Below are 20,655 nucleotides of genomic sequence, written 5' to 3' on the forward strand. Positions count from 1 at the left end.
GGGCTGACATTTGGTGGCATCACATACCTTGGCACAGTGCTCCTCAGACCAACAGATCTCTCTGTTCCACAACAATTTGTTCAAATCAAAGCCTGGATTTGTCGTGCACCAAAGTTTATTTTCTATAAAAACACGGGAGGTTTTCCAAAGGGCAGCTGAACTCCTGCTAGAACAAAATGAATCAGTAGGAAATGGGCACCTAATGCCAAATCCCACGGAAATTAAATTTGATCCCCATCATCTCCTACAAAGACTTTGGTCTTAGGCTGGCAAATGACCCTACTCTTGTAAGTCAACAGGCAATTTAAAGAGCTGGAGAACAAGCTGCAGAGGCTGTACAAATATCCCACCCCTTTTGCTACCAGCTGTCAACATAAACATTGTTACCTGTTACAGAGAGAATAAGAAAGGCTGGTTTTGTAATGTTTTCTTTATTAATCTCAGCTTTCACTGCTGTTCTGAGTTGACAAAAATGTTTCCCAGGAAGACTGACAAACAGAAACAATTCAGAAATTTATTTATTTTTTTCGAACACCATAGGTATAAACAAATAAAAGCTCTGGTTTGCTACTTTGGAAGGTCCTGTGTAACCAGCATTTTCAACTGGCCAATTAGCAGCATGTGTGTTAATCAGTGAAGAACTTCCACTTGTTTTAAAATCATCAAATCCAGTGTTTTAAAAATTATTGCTCATTATCAGACAAAACCCCAAGATAAAAAGGATGTTCATTATACCATCCCTGCTGGTAATGAGGATTTTTATATTGACAGTACATGCAGCTTTGTGGTGGGGTTTTTTAGGCAATTAAGACTGAAACTTTTCAAAATTGATTGAGATGCTGGGCAACCATTCTGAGGATATTCCAGGAGCCAAATTCTCAGCAACTCCAACCTTGGCACCTTCCTAAACTCTACCTTCTTTTGAGATATCAGGCTGAGCACCCCTGACAGAAGCATTCCTCAGCCACTAATGGCTGGGGATGGAGCACCCAACTGTGACACTGCTCCAAGGCTTTGCTGCCTGGACTTAAATCCCATCCCAGCCACGTGCTGCCTCTTTCCCAAATCCCCTAGGACCTGCCTGGTGGGGCTGCCATGGGCTGGGCGTGAGGAAGAGGACAGCGTGCAGAGACACTTCACACAGTGGGAGATGCTGGAAGTGGTTTTCCTCTCTCACTGCTCCTCCTGGCTGGCAGGCTCGAGGGAGGGGACAGTGGCAGGTACCAGTGGAAGGTGGAAAGCTGGATCTCCTCGCAGCCCTTGGAACTAGAGGCACCTCAAGCTTTGCAGCTGCTGGCAGCAATGCCTTGTGTGGCAGATCCTCCCCCTGCCTAGGGCATACACTGTTGGCCAGCAGTGTCCTGCTGGGGCTACTCTGGGGCAGCTCTCACTCCCTTGTGCCCGGGAGCACCTTGGGGCAGCATTCCCCTGCCCTGTGCTCCCGCTGGCCACAGCTCTCCGGCCTCCCTGCCCTGCTCCGGCTGCCCACTCGCTTCTCCCCAGGGAAACAAGCAGGGCACTCTGTGCCACCCCCGGGGGGAGCAGCCTGTCCCGGAGCGCTGTCTGTGTCACATGGCGAGGCACAATCCTCAGGGCACCACGGCAGGGACGCTCTGCGCGGCCCTTGTCCCCTCGTCCCCTCTGTCCCCTCTGTCCCCTCTGTCCCCGCCGGGCCGCTTGGGATACACGGCGCTGGCCATCTTGAAGAACTCGTCCGCAGCGTCCAGGGCGATGAGCCGGTCCTGCCGAGCAACGGGAGTTACTGTCACTGTGGGATGATCCAGGCACCTCCCTGCCCGGGGCCCTCCCTCCACAGCTGCTCTCAGGCCAAGCAAGGCATGAGGCCTCATCTTTTCCCATTTTGTGTACAGGATGCAAGAGCATCCAGCAGCACGGAGCTTGCACAGGGGTGTGGAATTCATGGTGCTGCAACACTGGCATTTCCCAGGAACCTGAACAGCCAAGCTGCAACTGCAACATCTGCCAGGATCACCCCAGGTGCCACCATGTATCTGAGCATCCTCTGGTTCACCTACTCTCTTCCCCTGAGGTGAGCTCCCTGCAGGGTTGGGATAACAGGAGGGAAGGTGTGCTTGGAGTACTCACCACCACAAAGAGGTAGCGCTCGGAAAGCTCCCAGCTGGTGGGGAAGATGTTTGTCTCTTCCGAGAGCTTTAACAAGATGTCCCGAGCTTTGCTCATGTTCTGAGAGTCGCTGATGATGCTGAGTTTGGTCACTGACAAGAGGGAATCTGCTTCCTTCTGGAAACCTGGGTAAGAGATGAGTTACAGAAATAAGTCAAACGTGAGAGCAGGGTCATCCCTGAGCCCTTCAGGCTCTTGCAAGGTTCCTTATCCTCCCACCACCCTGGGTAGCTGCATCCCTACTTCCTAAAACAAACCAGCACTCCCTCAGGCAGGCTGTGGGACAGGTGCAGACTTGCTGGTGGGGAAAATAAATCACAAAAATATTCACAGCGAGTTCCTTGCTGGTATCCCTGTGAACATGCACAACCCAGGGTGTTGATTCAGCTCTTCCACGTTCCTGATGCTGCTAGAGCTTTCAGGGCTGGTGGGGCTTCCTAAGCACCCCAGTGACTATCTCTATATGTTGTTGGGAAGTAACAGGGATAAAACCTGTGGCAGTAATGAATGCCAGGCTAATTGTTCCTATAGGAGTCAGCATCAATTATAGGAAGGGTATCCAGGGAAGGAAACTGGGAGGAGAATGCATGCACAGGTCTTTAAATGCAGTAGCTACCATTAACTCTTTGTTCAGCTCCAGGAGCCTGGTGGTGATGCATCTCACGTGAAAACACTTATGGGTAAGAGTGGTGGGCTTATGATTAAAGCAGAGGCTTAGATAACTGAAGATAGCAGGTTTCACATCTGGTTGCTCATTTAGCTTCTCTAAGGCCACATGATCCCTGGCTTTGAGCTTCCCCAGCCTTTGCAAAACATCTCCAGAGCCATGGCAGATGTGAGGGGGGTGTGGGAGACCTTTTGTGAGCCTGCAGTAGGAGATGGAAGGATGCCAAGTGATCCCTCCCATGCTTGGCCTGCACAAGCAGTGCAAGCACCTGGGTGGAGATGAGGGCTGACACCTCGTTATGGATTTATGATGTTCCTCCCACCCAGATACGAGAATAGCAGGTAGGGCAGGAGTGGCTGAGATACCCATCTCTGGCTCCCAGTGAGGATATCCTGGAATAGACTCGCTCATCCTCCTCTCACCAGCCACCAACCACCTCCAGAGTGTGATGGAAGTCACCCAGCTGATGTGCTGGCACATCCCCACTGTCACATGCTGTGTGCCAGGCAATTGGGAAAAGCCTGGCACACCCACCACCCCACCACTTGGAAACAGCAGTGGGAAGGCTTCTGTGAAGCAATTCCACTCGGTGAAAGAATATTTCAAATCCACTTGGGAGCAAACAAGGTGAGTGGCTTAGCTCTGATCAGCTGCCATGGGCTAAGGAAGAGAAATAGATGTATCTGCATTCCCATCTGAAAGGAATATTCATTCCTTCCTGTTTCTCTTGTTTAGAAAAACCCAGGGTGAACTCCCACTGCAAGGTTTCCACAAGGAAGCTTGAAATGGATGACTGTGCATGTTATTATGGGCTTGGAAGGTGATTGTGGCTCCTGGGGTTTTGACGTGCCTGCAGACACGGTGTCCCTGTCCCCTGCCAGCTGTGCCTGAGCTCTGGGCAGCTTCAGATGCCATGTGGGACACCCGAGGGCATCACTCAGCAACCTCCTTTACCTCCCTCCTCTCCAGCCTGATTTTGTGGAGCTGTTCCTATCCTCAACCTTGGTGGGATCTCTCACTCAGTACCACTGGAATGACATCCTCTTGGCCTCCAGCTTACCTAAATCCTCCAAAATGTGTTTCCACCTGCTCCTCACTTCTTTCCGGGTCTGCCGTAAGGTATAAATGTCATAGTTGAGCTTCTGCCACTCCTGCAAAGCAAAGGGGTAAGAGACACTCAGTCACTGGAATCTGCTGCTTTTCAGGGAATTTCAGCTTTGAGGAAGGGAGCAAGACTTGCACTGGTGATGTAGGCACTGAGTTATGATGTGGTGGGTAGGAAGGTCAGTGACCAAGCTGCTGTTGCCCCTGCAGAAATTACACTGACCAGCACACATTTAGCTTGACACTGGGTTCAGCATCTCTGTTCAAAACAGCTTCCAGTTTCCCTGAAATGACAGAATTTTGCTCAGGTGCTCAGGTGTTGCTGACAACTGCTCCTCAGTCAGACATGGAGCCCTTTGTTTGGCACTGAACTGGAGCAGGCAGGTGTTCAAAAGTAGTGGAAAACAAGAAAAACTGACTTTTCTTCAAGATCAGGGTACCCTTCTTTAAAAGGACAGAGGTGCTGATGGATGAGGGCTGCATTGGACCCATCTGATGTAATAACCTTTAGTGGCTGCCAGTTGCTGCAGTAAATGCCTCACATTTTGCTGTACAGCAGAAATCCTTGCACTGGACCTCCAGCTCTAGACCTGGACAATGGATAATCTGTGCAAGAGGGGAGGGTTTGGGGTTATTTAATGAAGTCACACCAGCACATTTCAACACAACTGCACAAGTCTCGTGGTGGGCTTGGCAGTGAGTGCTGGGTTGTGGCTGGACTTGATGTTCTTAGATGACTTTTCCAACCTAAATCATTCCATAAATCTCTAAGCATTCATTCCTGTGGAAATGCATGTGTTCTTCAAGAAAACCAGGAATGCTTTTCCCAGCTTTTCCTAGCTGAGTTTAATCAATGCACACCCTGCAAAGGGTGCATTTTTAGAAGCAGCCCAACAGCAGGGTCACAACATCACCTGATAACTTCCTTGAAGTAACAACCTTAATTAATCTCATTTCCCAGCAAGAGATTACCTAGATGGGCTTCTGCAGAATAAACAGGTGTTAATCTGTGCTATGACCCTGAGATTTTCCTACAGGCCACGCTGGGTTCAGACCAGACAAACAATACCCACAGAGGCTGTGTTAGAAATCCCACTGTTTTCTGGTGCTTGGTTAAAGAGCTGACTTGATTCCATAAAGATCTGAAGATTCCTCAGTGTTTTTTTCCTGAATGTGCCTGACACACCATGACTGCAGAGATTTAAAGCCAAGCCTGTCTTCCTGCTGATCAGCACTAGCTGCAGGAAGCCCTGGGAGATTACACTTTGGAAAAAGCAGCCGGCAGGGTTACGACAGTGGTGACTTCAGGTCAGGAGAGCAGGGGAACCAGCTCTGCCACAGCCTCTCGCTCCCAGAAAACAAAATCCCCTTCCAGAGGCACATTTCCCTCTCTCCTGCAGTGGCTCTTGCTGTTTTGCTGTTGCAGAGGAGGGCACCTGGCTGCCAGCACAAGGCACCAGGACAGCCCTTCACCAGAGAAATGAGGCAGGGGCAAGACTCTCCTCTCCCATGACAGCAGCTCAGAGCTGGGAACTGAGCTCCTCTGGGTGGGAAAGAAAAGAGGGGGCTCATTGTGTTAAAGCTTTGTGGGAAGTTTATTGAAATCTTGGAAGTTTTTAGAAAGAGACTGAAAAACTGCATGATGCCTTGGTCCCCTCTGGCAGGGATTCCTTGGAAACGCCTCGGCCCTCTCGTGACCCCCTGGCACAGGCAGAAAGGACAAGGAGCCAGTCTGGGCATGCTGGTGGGGAAATAGCTGCATGTCTCTGCCCTCCCTCGGAGATAAACAAGGCCTTTAGTGCAGACAATCGATCCAGACAGCCACTGTGATCCCAGGCATGCTTCCCACTGTGGAATTAGGGAGCTGGGGGACTGGGAAAGATGCTCCTCTCCACAAAACGTGGCATGCTGGCACCCAGCAGCAGCTTTCAGAGCTGTGGGGATTTACCCCGCGGTATGAGCCAGACTGGTGAGCAGTGCTTAGCATGCAGGGAAGCTGCTCCTGATTTTCTCTGGATTAACAGCAGTGTGTTTTCCCTCATCTATTTTTGTTTTAAGGGAATGTAGGTTATGGCTTTCTTGTACATCATAGTGTCTGTGTTGTGTTATGAAGTGAATATGGTGAATATTCAGTCCCAGGGGAGCTCTGACAGAGTCCTGTCAATGGTGAATTTGGCAAGTATGCAAAAGGGATGGCTTTGGTACAGACAATGATGCTTAACTGTGGTGCCTGGGACCTCTTGTTCTGGTGGGATTTCTTTTGCCTGAGCATGGAGCTGAATGTGTTCCTATTTCTGTAGAAAAAGCTGAGAAGAGGATGCTCCCAGCCACAGAAAAGGAGCCAGGGAAGGAAAGAGTGTCAGGATGAGGTTGGGCTGAGCTCTCAAAGGGACTCGTGCCCTGCTTTCCATCAGTGTCAGAAACCACTGGGTTTTCCCAGGCAATTCCCTGCAGCAGAGACATTCCAAATGCCGTGGGCTGTCCTCTCTGTGGCTTTAATGAGGGAATAAACTCAAGAGCATATTTACACACCCAAAATTATTCTTAAAAGCATCTCCCTTGAGCTATACAGCAGAGGAAGAGCAAAGCTTGCCCTGCCCGTGCCAGGCAAGGGCAACATCAGAGGCTTTGGGCAGGGTGTTCGTCCTTGTCACATCCCGTGAGTCACCAAGGAGGCTTTGGAGGGGCAGGAGGCATCACGAGGCTGCTCAGCCCCGCAGGGCAGGCAGCTCCACACCAAACCCCTCTCCCTCAGCCTTCTGGGGAAGTCAGATGAACTCCTGGGGCTGGCAGGAGGCTTCTTGCACACGGGACTGGGAAAGCACCACAGGAAACTGAAACACCAAACCCGCGGTGTTTCTGGGACATCCCAGCCATGCACTCAAAAGCAATCCTTGAAGAAATACTCTTTTGGCCAAAATCTGAGTTAACCACAGGAAACCAAAGCAGGTTGCAGTTCCCAGCCCTGCTCTTTGCAGCCAGTTTTGCCCTTTAAACCCACAGAGCAGGGCACACACCAGTGGGGGATTGAGAAAACCCTCTGTGAGTCAAAAATGTCCCAAGGGCAGCAGGGGAACCCCACTGTTCCCCTTCTCTACATGCTCAGCCCTTCAAATATTTACCTGGAAAACTTCCCCAGACTCTCTAGGGTGAAACACTAAACCTGCAAATGCCAAGTGACATGGAATAAGCCAGGCTGGTACATAACTCAGAGCTCTGGGAAAAAAACGTGCCAAGAGAACAGGCAACACTGTCCAACTTCTCATCCCTGATCATATGAAAGTTTCCTAATTACTAGGGAGCTTTCTTCATGTTGCCAAAGCAATCTGCTACCAAATCCACTGCCTTTATTCTCTTAAAAGCAATTGAGGTCACCATGCTGTTCAAGAGTTATTTTAGAAATTAGGTCAAAGCAGAGTTATCAGGGAAAGATTGCCAAGTATCAGTGCAGGCAGGTACCAGGGATGCTCCTGCTCTGGTTCCACTGGAAGTAGTTGAGCAAATATAACCTACAGATGCATTGAGCAACATCTCAGAATAAGGTTAAATTGGATTCAGTTTAAGAGAGACGTGCAGACAACAGCTGGTCACAATACTGACCTTGTCTGCAACCTGTTTAAAAAAGAATAATCCTGTAGCAGAGCAGGAGGAGGAAGAAAACTAGGCCTTGCCAGCTCATTAATGGGCTTTTCACGAGGATCATGCCAGTGTTGCTCTGCTAGCCAGGCCCCTAGCAGGGGTGCAGGCTGAGGAATTGCCTTTACTAGGGGGGTTTATGATCCACCTTTCCCTAGGGAATAAGCTGAGGAGAGAAACACTGCATTTCCAGCAAGCCACAAGGACAGGGGGGTTTCCTCAGTCATCATGCAAACTGGCACCTTTAGTTTCTGTTCCCAGACCTGTGGCACAGCTGCCCTAGCCCTGCTCCCTCTCTGAAGCCAGTTCTGGTGCACAGCTCCCTGCCCATGGCTGGGTAACTCCACACCCCACCAGAGGATGTGCACAAACCAGGGCCACCCCAGACAGCACCTCAAGGAGGGGACTCTGCCACTTCACACTCATCAGCCAAGGACCCCAGTGCAGCTCTTGCTGCTCATTTCACCACCAGATTTGAGATTTACTTTACACCACAACAGGTTCAACAACGCTGCAGAGAAAGACTAGGAAAAAAAAACCCAAACATTTTTCCCATATTTGAAACACGACCCCAGCCTTCAAAAGCCTTGATGACAGCTCTGATCTTCAAAGGCTGCACCTGCTTGACCATCCCTTCAGCAATGGCTTTCCTGGTTTTCTGTGTGCAAGCTAAGGACACATTGAGTTTGGGGTGGAGCTGCCAAATTTCCCAGAGCAGGGCTGCCAGCAGGAACAGGGCAAAGACACAGCTCCACATGGATCAGGTGTGGGTCCAGCCCCATGGTGGGGACAAGGAACTGACCCCAAGGGAGGGCACCAACACTGCCAAGATGCTGCCATACAGATAAAGAACGCACAATGGAGAGTGAGCTGCTCTTCAGGATCCTTCCAAAGGCCTGTGCTGGGAAATCCCTGAGATAAATCCCTGGTGGGGAATGGCAAAGAACACAGTGAGTGAACTGCCCACCCCAGAATTTCTTTGTTAAATGAAGGAGTAGAACTACAGGAAGTTCTCCTTTCAGTCAATTTTAACCACAGGAAGAAAAGGACCTGTGGTTTCATAACACTTGTGCATTGCACAAGGAAACAAACTGTTCCTCCATCCCCTGTCCTGCAGTATCTACAGGCTCTCCCTGGGGATTTTGGGAGCAGAGCAGCCCCCAAAGCAGATTATGGCTTTTGCAGTCCAGTGCTGTTCTGCAATTAGACTTTTTTTTCTCTCTCTCCAAGCTGAAGTCTCATTAGGAGGGGAGGGCACTGCAATCTGGCCTAGTTTTAAAATGCTTACTGGAGTAAGGAGAGGTTTTGGCACTCAGGGCAGAGCACAGGAATGTTGGCTTTGCTGCCCAAGCCCCTCCTTGTCCTGCCACCCAGCAAGAGCTGCAGCTGGAAACTGCAGCAGCCTGCTGGGCTGCCCTGTGGTGCCTCAGTTTCCCACGTGGAAGAGGGGACAGCAGAGCAGCTGCCAATCTCGGGCTGCAAAGGGCATAGAGCCACTTTCAAAGCAAGTGTAAAGTGCATTGACTTCCCTCAAAACTTTCCTCACTGTGGTGCTGATGTTGTGCCCCTCAGCCTTTTTATTGGTGCATGAGAAAGCAGGGTATGTGATCCAACCTTTGGTGTGGAGAGGAAGCCCCGTGAGTTTCAGGCTTTCCTTTCTCCCTGGCAGGCACAGGGACTGCTCAGACCCACTAAAAGCCCTACAGATGCACTGAAGGCAAGAAAAAGGGCAGGATTTAGGGCAGGAAGGCACACTGGGTTTAGGGCAAGCAGGGACAGGAGCACTTTCCTGCTCACCCATAACTGCTGGTCTCCCTGCTCCCTGAACAAGGCTGACACACAATGCTCCTGTGCCCAAGCACCAGTGCAGCCCCCTAAATGGAGCTCTCCTTGCCTCCTTCAGCCACTTTGGGATGGATGAAGCTCCCTGGCTTCTCTCAGACAAGCAATTGCAAGGTAGAGAGAGCAGCAGTGGAGAGGGAGGAGGAGAACTCCAGTTAGAGCTGTAAAGGTCACATGCCACCATGAAAATGTTGTTACAAAACCATCTATTGTAAACAGCATGATTAAATCAAACTCACAAAAAAACCCCACATTAAATGGGGATTCTGGCCAACTGCATGCAAGGATTCCATTACCTCGTTTAGCTTATTACAAACTGTAATTTTGATCTCTCCAGAGTTTAAGGCCCCTTGTAAAGCTGAGCTGGCTTTTGGTTTACAGAGACTATCACAGGAGGGGCAGTTACACTCTTGCAGCCTCTTGGATGAAGTAGGATCATGTTGAAGTTAAACATGAAGCCTCCAGGCTTTCCTGCAAACGTTCTGGAGTCATGAAAGCAAACAGAGAGGGGGAAAACATGTCACTGTTTGCTACAGCCTGCTCCTAATCAGGCCACTACAATCTCCTTTGCGCTGAAGTGCCTTAGCAAAGGAAATCAGGGCTGCAAAACAGCCTTTATGTAACAGCCGTGATTTTTTCCCTTCCCACTAAGAGCTGTGCCAGTTCCCTGCCTCCCGATAATTGCCGTGCATCCCACTGGAGAAGGATTTAACTTGACACATCCCCGGAGCAGCAGCAGAGCTCTGGGCACTGTCAGGGACAGGCAAATGTCAGCCTGGCCATGGAAAGGACAAACAGGGAGAATATCAAACCAAAACAGCAGCCTGGGAAGCTAGGAAATGGGGCTGGGGGCTCCAGTGCTCCCAGTACACATCTGTGGGTTGTGGTGGTTGCAGGGCATCATTCCCATGCATGCTCCAGCTGCAATGAATGCCTAGGAAACCTCCCTGGAATCTCCCTGCTTGCCCATACGTGTCAAACAAATGCTTCCTATCCACTGTAAAGCATCTTCCTCATGTTCTTCCCATTCCCTGTCACTTTATTTCCCTTTTTGCCTCTTCTATTCCTCCTCTCCGTTTCCTTCCCCAAGAAGCCCATTTGTCCCTGGTCTCCATCCCAAGCTTACCTTGTGTCTTTTCCCACATCCCTGGATGTAGGCAGCCCCTTACTGACCTCCTGACTTCCTTGGTTTTTAAGTGTCAGCTGCTGTGTTCACTCACTCCTCCATAACCCTTGGTTTTGGCTGAGTGCACAAAGGTGTGCAGGAATAGAGATTTCTGAAGGGGATCTGGAGTGGGGGATGAAAGATTCTGTAGGTAATTTATGCCCTGTGAGATAATGCCCTAGGAGGGCACTGAAAGTATCCAAGCCAAGGAGAACATGGAGATTCTCAAAACTGAGGGAGATGAACCCAAGGGTACCATGGAGATGAGGAAAGCATCACACCTCAGGGCAGCTCTTCCTGGCTCAGTTGCTGGAGATACCCCAAGCTTCCCAGGGATGAGATCCACACAAGATGTAGGATAAAGTCTGGAGGGTGATAGAACAGGTGGGAGGAGCTGATGCCTACGTGAGCCACTCTGGGGGACTTTGGGGTCTTCACAGCAGCTCAGTTGAAGGGAGGACATGGAGCTGTCAGAGTGAGTCCAGGGGAGGCTACTATCAGAGACTGAAATAGCTCATGCCTCAAACATTGATATAAAGTTTTGCTCATTATAACAAAAAGTGTATAAAGAAGCTACAATCAAAGAAGCCTCCCTGAAGATACCTGACTGGGACTTTGGACTGGAAGTCAAACTGCTGAGATTAGATAAAGGCAAACCTATTTCATTTCAGTCATCTCAGGCTGATGGAAAGGAATGCATACACAAAGGCCAAAGCCACCAGCTGCTCTGGGAATCATCCCTGGCTGAGTTTGGGGTTGGGGCAGAGCATAGCTCACAGAAGCCAGGTTGACACAAACTGGCCCAGCTGTGGAACCCCCAGCCTCACTGGCTACATCCATGGGACTTTCACGTGAGAGGAGCTGAGGGGGAGTCACAATCCATCACAGACCCCCCAGAGTGCTCCCCAGAGGCTTTGCACAGGACTGCAAGCAAGCAGGTGATGCAAGCAGAGTCTGCTGCTAGAGAATGCCCTCTCCCCCAGGGGGACATGCCTGGACATTGCCCCTGGCCTGAGTGTATATTAACCCATGGCATTCTGTGCTTTTGAGGGGACCATCACCACCGAGAAGAGCAGCTGGAGAGGATCAATGCAACATCGTTGGGATCCATGGATGGTGATATTTTCTTTCTCCCTCTTTCTGTCCCCCCCACCTCTTTTCTTACTTCTCTTTTCTTACTTCTCTTTTTCTCTCTTTTCCTCCCTCTCTCTGTCATATTTACTATCAAATAAAACCTATACTATTGACTGGCATATGGTCTCGTTTGCACCTTAATTCAGGCAGAGGTATTTCCAAAGAACCTTAATAATTGGATTATTAAATACATTTTATTGGTGTAGTTGAGCAATGTAACATTGTCTGACCCGAAGTGCCTTTCACAATACTATTGTCTTCTCTCATGAAATGATTTCATGTGCTTCCTTTTATACTATATCTAACTATATATAAACACTGTATTTTTTAAAGGGCTGTGACAGTTGTTAGGACTCTGTCCATAGCAATTCTTATCACTTAGACCAACTGTCTTTGAGGGGTTGTGCATATTCTAGTTTCCTTGGACGCTTAGAAATTTGCCTGCAGTTTTCTCTGAGGGGGTTTTGGAATTTGAAGTGTCATCTCTGGGGGTCTGAGGTTGTAGTAAACTGATATTGGGGTTCTAGTTCCCTTTGGTGTCTTTTGTTGTGCAAGTGCAGAATTGGCAGGTTTCAGGCCTGTAGCCAATTCTGCTGCTTGTCTCTTGTGGGGAGGCTCTCCTGTCTGCAGTTTGTAGTAGAGGCCTTTCCTTAGTCCTCCTTGGTGTTTTGTGTGGAGCTGTAAAGCTCCTGTTCGTGGTGGTGTGTGGAGCCTAAAACCCTGTTTGGAGGGGAGCCACGCCCCTATTTTGTGTTTTGTGTGTGTTTTGTTGTAAAAAGCCAGAATTGACAGGTTTCACTCCTGAAGTCACTTCTGCAACTCCTGCTTTTAGGGAACACCCCCCACCTCCTCCCCCCAGTCTGTGGTTTGTTGTGGGGAACTAGAATTGGTTCCAACCCTGAGGCCAATTATAAAGCTGCTGCCTTGTGAGGATAGTGTTGTCCCTGTACAAGCTTAGCTATTTGTCATAAGGCTTCCTCTGTTGGGGGGCTGTAGGAAAAGGTTAGGGGAAAATTCCTATCCCAAGTGGCCAGTGTACAGATAATATTGTATTGTCTTTCCTTAGTTAATTTGTTAGTCACCTCTCTACCCTGGGTTGGACTTGGTGCAGAAAAAAAATGGAATAGGAAGCAATTGGTTACTAAAAAGGTGATTGGTTACTAAAAAGGTGATCAGTTCTTTAAAAAGCTTTAGGCAGTGGCATTGCTTGTCACTGAATTCCATCATGTCCAAAAGGAAAATCACTAGAACTAAAGGAGCTAACTGATAAGGTGAACTGCTCCAGGGAGAAAAGCAGGAGCCTACTAAAACCCTGAAAAAACAAAAAAAAGAGAGCAACTCAAATGCCCAATTCACAGACTGCAACTCTTGCAAAACTTTCTAAAAGCAGTCTCACTACCTCCGCTGAACAGTCAGTCGGAGGTATCCCCACTGAAAAGCTGTGGGAAACAACAGAAGTCATGCAACAGGCACTTCACAGAATGAAAACTCCTCCTAAAAATGCAATTAACAACTTGTTCTACTCAGGCAAGTATTGCCGGGGAAGCTTGTTTCTTTTCTTTTCTAGCAATGTCAAACACTCTTGCATTGAAGATAAGGAAAACGAGTCTGGGAGCAGAGAATCTGCAAACAGCAAAATCATGTCTGAATGTGATGACCATTTCTTCACATAAACTGTCACTTTGTGTTAGAAACAAGAATTTTTTATTTTCTTTTAATAACCAGTATAGTGGGCCAAATCTTCACTTTTCTTTTATAGGAACCTACCAACATATGAAATGAAGCTGCATGACAGCCAATGAAAATTTCAAGTGTCACCATAATTGCTTGCATTGTCAGTTTGTCAGTGTTTGTAACTTATTTGTGTTTTCATTGCAAGTGACTTGCTGGAAGATCAAATATTAGTTAAAACATATTACACATTCTTAAGTTTGATTTTTGTCCAACTTGTTTTGTCTTTTTACTGAAAAATAATGTGGCAGAAGTTGTTATGGATGCATAATTTTCTCAACCAATTTTATCCTGAGAGTTGGCATAAGAATTTATACAAACATGTACTAATCCTCTCAGTTCTGCCTTGGAAGGATTTAAAATTATTATAATTTGGCTAATTTTTTCGAATTTACTGAGTAGTTAATTAAAGAATCTTAACAGAACACAAACAAATGTTGTATAGAAATGACATGAATAAAATACAGAAAAGCCTTCTACCAGGTCTCAAACCAATGGCTGTTAAATCTCCTGCCATATATCCTAAGAGAGTATTTTAACGTTGCCTCAAAAATTCAAAAGAAAAAACTAGTTGGGATAACACAACTAAATTTGAAAAAGAATTAATTTCATTTTTCAATTACACTGATTGTAAAGCCACAGTTTCTGATTTGTTTATAGTGCTATAATCTCTTAGAAAACAGAGCATGGCCCTAATGTAAAGATAAGCTTGCTTAAGAACATTTTGTATTAAATGCTTTGTATGTTAATTTTGTATCATAAAAGTAATTTTCATGATGTATAGAATTATCCAGCGGAACAGGAACATTACCTATAAAATTCTACCAACTATATGTGAATGTGGTTGAGAAGAAAACATACATCCCTGCTAGATCCATCCACATTTATACCAGGATGCAAAGTTAATAAATTATACTGTAAGAGCTGGGTTGAAACTCGGTTGACTGACACATGTAAACATGTATATCTGTTGAGGATAGCCCTCTATGAAATTTAAAGATAAAAACCAGCTGTATAATTCTATAACCAATTTCAAAACATATTGAACCAACATCTAAGAGATACAATATAGAGATATCCCTCACACCCACCACCCATTAAAAAACACTAATTCCTGGGGTCACGGGGTGGAGGTACTGACTAATGAAAATTAAATTGATGATTACAATTGAATTTATGCTTTGAACTATTGCACATATTGGTATGATTGCTCATGTTGTCTCTTCTACTGTTTCTATCTTTTCTCCCATTATCTTTTTTTTTAATCACCTCCATAGACAACCCATAAGAAGATTGCTAGGAAAGAAACATTTATTACAATGTTTGAGTCACTGGGTGGCTGTCAGAGACTAAAACAGTTCATCAAATAAAACCCATACTATGGTCTTGTTTGCACCTTAATTCGGCCAGAGGTACTTCCAAAGAACCTTAATATTTGGATCATAAGAGCTACCAAGATGATGAGAGGGATGGAGCAGCTCTGCTGTGAGGAAAGGCTGAGAGTATTGGGATTGTTCAGCCTGGAGAGGACAAGACTCCAGGAAGACCTAACTGCAGCCTTCCAGTGCCTGAAGGGAATTTTTAGGAAAGATGAAGCAGGACTATTTACAAGAGCCTGGAGTGACAGGAAAAGGGGGAATGGGTTCAAATTGAAAGAGAGTGAATTTAGATTGCATATTGGGAAGAAATTCTTCCTTGTGAGGGTGGGGAGGCCCTGGCACAGGTTGTGCAGAGAAGCTGTGGCTGCCCCTGGATCCCTGGAAGTGTTCCAGGCCAGGTTGGTCAGGGCTTGGGGCAGCCTGGGATAGTGGGAGGTGTCCCTGCCCATGGCAGGGGGTGGAACTGGGTGGGATTTAAGGTCTCTTCCATCCCAACCCATTCTGGAATTCTGTGATTACCCAGGCACTGCCACAGCCTGTGCTGGGGCCAACACTGGGCTCACCTCTGAGTCTTTGTCCAGCTGGTTCCTGACCACGATCATGTTGTAGAGCACGCGGTCATCATCAGCCTCAGTGTGGGTGACATCGTGGGGAGTGCTCCACAGGTTCTGCTCCTCGTCCCGCGCCAGCGTGGCTCCGAACGACGCGTACGGGTTGTTGTTGCTGCAGAGAGAGAGGGGCAGGCAGAGTCAGCACTGGGCTGGTTCCTGGTGCCTTCCCAGTGCCCTCCCCTCTCACAGCCCAGTCCTGCTGCCACAGGGAACTGGGAGACAGAGGTTTTACCTTAGCAAGCATCCTGACCAGGCAAGCCATGGTTCAAACCAAATCATGCAGGCAATGCCCACAGATGCCCCCAGCCAGCAGCTCCTACCTCAGAGCTGCAGGGATGTGCTGGGCTGTGCAACAGCAGGCAAGGCATGGAAAGGACATTCAGCCCCATCTTTTTTGGAAAATGGAAATGTCCTCAGCCTTCTAATGAACTGCATGCTGTATTTGCTGAGTTCATCTTCTGGAGATGCTGAGCATCATCTTCTGGAAAGGCTGTCCTCATGGAGGTGGGGAACTTTTCTCTGCACTGGGTCAGTTCTGTGTTTTATGGCTTTACATTGCTATTGGGATGTGCAATTTTTTAACAGGGACACTTCTGCAAGGAGACCTTTTAGCAGGGGATTTCCATAAAGTGACTAATCAAGATGTCCAGGCACTTGAGCAGAACAACACAAGTGGAGAACTATTTTTGGTCTTACCACCCTGTGGCAATCCCTGCTCACTTCTTGTTAGAACAACCCACTGTTTATTTTGTTTGCTACCCAAACCTCATTCCTTTCCCAAGGAACCCATCCAGAGAAACTTTGGATAATACAGTGGGTGCCATGGCACCAAGCCATGTAGAGGTGCTGAGAGGTGCTCCAGCACATAGATGAAATAGAATAAAACTAATTCCCATCAGCATTCCAGCAGGAAGGTTAATTAGACTTTCAACAAACCAAAAACCTGAGCAACAGGTAGTAAAGGGAAAGATAATCGCTTAAAATGTCTCATTAAAGACAAGCAAATGAAAGTAACTTGGAGGCTGTGGAGGGCATGACCGTTTTTCCCTTGTGGAGCAGGCAGGGAGAACACTCAGGAGCCAGCTGTGCCATCAGCGGGAATTCACTCCCACCCTGCCTTCCACAGGCTTCTGCCCACTCGGGCATTTACCAGTACTCATAACATTTGAATGACTTAGAACACCCGATTTAGCAATAACACTGCCACACCTGAGCTTTTCCGAGCCACTCCCTCCCTCACAGCTCGCAAGGCACTTCCCAGCACATTCCTATTTCCAAATCCCAGCATGGAGCATCCTGTAAGGCATGTGGGCAGTGCCCGGGAGTCAGCAAATCCCTACCAGCACCGAGAGCTCTGCCAACAACTCTTCCAAGCAACATTGAAAAAAGGAAGAAATGGGAAGGAAAAAAAGCAGGTGAACAGCAGTGGCTTTGCAGGTTAAGGAATCTCCGTGGGACCAGAAGGGGCTCAGAGCACTTCACACTCTGGATTTTATCCAGGGAATGGTGGGCACCAATGCTTCATCAACAGATTTCTGCTCCAGGGGGCTTTCAGTTCACATTAAATTTTGGGATTTGGAGCCCAAATATTTAATTTTCATCCTGAGAACACCATCCGAGCCAGACCCCACCTTCACACATCAAGAGACAACCAGGCAGCCTAGATGCCTTGCAACACCAGGTCCCAAATCTAAAACTCAGCTAAGATATCTGAAATCTCAAGCAATTCATTCATTTTAAACAACACTGCAGTAAAAAAATAAAAATACAGCCATCAAGCTATTGCAAAATCCCCACAATGAAATAAGTCCCCACAGCCCCCCGAGGAGGGGCAAGCAGCGATTAGGCTGTTAGATTAATTATGCTGGCACACTTGTACAAGAGCAGGTGCCTTTCGAATTCCCAGAATTTATAGAGGCTTTCCTACTTAGGGCCGACATTAATAGGATCGCCGGCGGCAGGCGTGTCACCGCAGTGAGGTGCCAGGTGAGGGACAGCCACCGTGGCCACGGGGCAGCAGCAAGGAGCCTCTCGGCACGTGTGCTCGGCTCCCGGGAGGTTAATGCCACTTTCCCGGGCTGGAGGCCCCATGCTTGGGATTAGCTGGTTATTATTTAGGTAACTGCTTTGCCAGCGGAGATCAGGACGTTTCAAGCTGTGTGTCACCAGCTCTGCTGTTACCTGACGCCGATGTAGGGCACGCCGAGAGCATCCCACCCTCGTCCCCAAAACGCCTCTGTCGCACGGGTGCCGCAGGGAGAGCGCTGTCCCTGTCCCATCCCGGGGCTGGCATAGCCTCCGCGCTGCCGGGACCGCGGCTGGCATCGGGCAAGGAGGGAGAGCCGCCGCCAAACACGGATGTTTTGCCACATGCAAACCCCCTTTAGGTGCTTGCACAGCTCTTCTCCACGAGTCAGGGAGGATCTGCTCACACAACACCCCCAGGCTCACGCCGTGCGCACAAAGCAGATGTGACCGGCAGCCGGAGAGCAGGATGTGCTCCCCGGAGATCAGCGCTCGCAGCTCTCGCATAAAGCCGGCTCTGGCTGCGCATCGCCATCTCCTCCCCGGCATCCCTGAATGGAGCCAGCCTGGGAGAGACGGGGATGTTCACCTGGAGAAGGGAAGGCTCCAGGGAGACCTTAGAGCCCCTTCCAGTGCCTGAAGGGGAGAGTGACTTTTTATCATGGGCAGATAGTGATAGGACAAGAGGGAACGGTTTTAAACTGAAACAGGAGAGACCTAGATTAGATGTTAGGAAGAAATCCTTCCCTGTGAGGGTGGGCAGGCCCTGGCACAGGGTGCCCAGAGAAGCTGTGGCTGCCCCTGGATCCCTGGAAGTGTCCAAGGCCAGGCTGGACGGGGCTTGGAGCAGCCTGGGATAGTGGAAGGTGTCCCTGCTTGCGGCAGGGGGTGGAACTGGGTGGGATTTAAGGTCTCTTCCAACCTAAACCATTGTGGGATTCTGTGACCCCAGCCTGAGACTCTGCCGAGCTCCACGGTGGGACCCTGACCTCCTGGGTAGGACTGCAGGGCCCCCCGATTTGTTCAGTGCCTCAGCTCCTCTACTGAAATCGCACCGTGGAAAGACAAGCGCTGGACTGTCCCTGTGGCCGGGAGCATGGGGGACACCGAGGGTACGCCGCGGGCAGGGTTCCGGTGCACATCGCGCCGTGCGGACAGAGGGAGCCCAGCCGAGCCGGGCGGACCAGAAGGGCAAGCGGCTCTTTCCCGCGCAGGGAAGATCCCTCCGGAGACTCGAGCGCTCGGGCAGGGGATGCCCAGCTCCAGCGGCTGTGCCAGCGCGGGGACAGCAGGGCGATGAGGGGGTCACCCGGGGCCGGGAGGGCTCATCCCCCGCCGCGGGGCCGGGCCGGGTCTCACCTGAGCAGGGGCTCCTTCTCGGGCGCCGCCGCCTCCCCGCCGCAGCAGCCGCAGCAGCCGCCGAGCGATCGCAGCCAGGCTCGCAGCCCCATCGGCGCCGCCGGAGAGCCGGGCCGGGCAGGGCGGGCCGGGCCAGCCCCACGGCCGTCCCCTGTCCCCGCCCCAGCGGGGCCGAGCCGGGCTCCGCACCGCCCCCGCCGCCCTGCCCTGCCCTGCCCCGCCCTGCCCTGCCCTGCCCTGCCCTGCCCTGCCCTGCCCTGCCCTGCCCTGCCCTGCCCTGCCCTGCCCTGCCCCGCCCTGCCCTGCCCCGCCCCGCCCCGCCCCGCCCGGCACGGCTCCGCACCGCAGGAGCAGCGGCCGCTGCGGCGTTTTAGGGACGGGGCTGCTGCATCCTCGTGCATCCCCTTGAACCTCCCTCCGGGACCATCTTCCTGCACCCTCCTGCGTCCTGCTGCACTGTCCTGCATCATCCCTCTGCATCCTCCCGCACTCCTCTGCAACTCTCTGTACCTCTTGCACCCTCCTGCTTCCTCCTGCACCCCCCTGCACTCTTCCTCATCCTGAAGCACGTTTCTGCAGCCTTCCGAACCCTCCTGTACCCTCTTGGTTTCTCCTGCATCTTCCCCTACCCTCTTGCATCCTCACATGCCCTCCTCCATCCCACTGCAACCTCCTGCACATCCTGCATTCTCCTGCAGCCTCTCACACCCTCCAAGAGGGTACCTGAGGGTCCTCATGATGCCTAAAAAGCTGGTAAAATAAGATGCAGACACCGCAGTATAGGGAAAAGGGTTTTACCTTGGTTTAATAGGATCCCAGGTGCTCCTTCATCAAAGGTGGAACCACAACAAAAAAAACCCGGGTACAATGCAAATACAATTTTATGGACCTCGCCAATTAGCATACCTATCTAAAATTCCCCAATAAGAAACCTAACAAATGAAGTAATTGCCTCCTTATTCTAATTATCTCCCCCCCCCCAAAAGGCTACAACTTAGTTTACAAAAACATGTTCCAGAGATGAGGCTCCGTTCAAGGTTGGTGCCTCACGTTCTTGAGATTGTGGGGATGTTTCATCTTCCCCAAGGAATTCTGAACTGGGCTAGAGTACAAGGGTTATAAACATGTGGGGCTAAGATACAGGGAGTGAAAAGTACAGGAATGGGAAAGGGTAAAAAGTATATAAAAGGGTATAAAAAGAGTATAAAGAGAAAGGACAAAAAACCATCAGGCATCACTCATGCCCCCTCTTGCATTCTCCTGCAGCCTTCTGCATGCTCTCTCACCCTCCTGCATTCTGCAGCACCCTCCTGCTTGCCCCTGCACTCTTCTGCACCCTGCAGCACCCTCCTGCATCCTCCCACATCCTCCTGCAGCCGTCTGGATGCCACACTGCACAGCATCTGCTGTGCATTCTCCAGCCCTCATGCCCCCACTGGAACAGACCATCACTGGCCATCTTGGTATGGCCAGAATCAAAAATCCCTCCTTTCCAACCCTCTGCACCACTACACTTCCAGGCCTGTTCCCACCTGGCTTTTGGGACACAGGGCTGTGATCCTGGGAACTGCAGTGGGAAATGAGCAGGGGGAGATGGACTCAGCTGTCACCTGATGCAGGGGCTTCTGAGGAAGGAGAAGAGCCTAAAATATTGCTCCCTTCTCCTTTCTTTCTCCCTGCCTTACATTCCTATCATATGCCTGGCTGGGACCTCAAGAAGAAAAAGCATAAACTCTGAATAAAGGTGGTCCTGGATTTCATTTAATCGCCACAGATTTGTTTGCATTTCAGAACAGCCCATCAGGCATCAGCCAGACCCAGAGAAATCGCTCTGACTCTAGTTTGGCCACACATCCC

General features: G+C 49.7%; 1 protein-coding gene across 1 annotated transcript; it reads right to left on the reverse strand.

Moving 5' to 3' along the window:
• Positions 1-500: 500 nt before the first annotated feature.
• On the reverse strand, positions 501-18,926 carry MREG (melanoregulin). The gene is made up of 5 exons (XM_085065733.1): positions 18,799-18,926; positions 15,367-15,526; positions 3,873-3,963; positions 2,107-2,270; positions 501-1,742 (listed from the first exon to the last, which is right to left on the reverse strand). Exons 1-5 carry the CDS (start codon positions 18,888-18,890, stop codon positions 1,590-1,592), a joined length of 660 nt encoding a protein of 219 aa, XP_084921859.1. The 5' UTR covers positions 18,891-18,926; the 3' UTR covers positions 501-1,589.
• Positions 18,927-20,655: the final 1,729 nt, after the last annotated feature.

This window comes from Lichenostomus cassidix, chromosome 7 (assembly GCF_008360975.1).
Source record: "Lichenostomus cassidix isolate B80296 chromosome 7, HeHo_3.0, whole genome shotgun sequence".
Classification (NCBI taxonomy): domain Eukaryota; kingdom Metazoa; phylum Chordata; class Aves; order Passeriformes; family Meliphagidae; genus Lichenostomus; species Lichenostomus cassidix.

Coding starts and splice junctions, on each gene's coding strand:
- MREG (XM_085065733.1), bottom strand. CDS start 18,890: ATGGGGCTGCGAGCCTGGCTGCGATCGCTCGGCGGCTGCTGCGGCTGC. Junction 3,964..15,366: donor AGCTGGACAAAGACTCAGAG/GTGAGCCCAGTG, acceptor TTTGCTTTGCAG/GAGTGGCAGAAGCTCAACTA. Junction 2,271..3,872: donor ACACATTTTGGAGGATTTAG/GTAAGCTGGAGG, acceptor TCTCTTACCCAG/GTTTCCAGAAGGAAGCAGAT.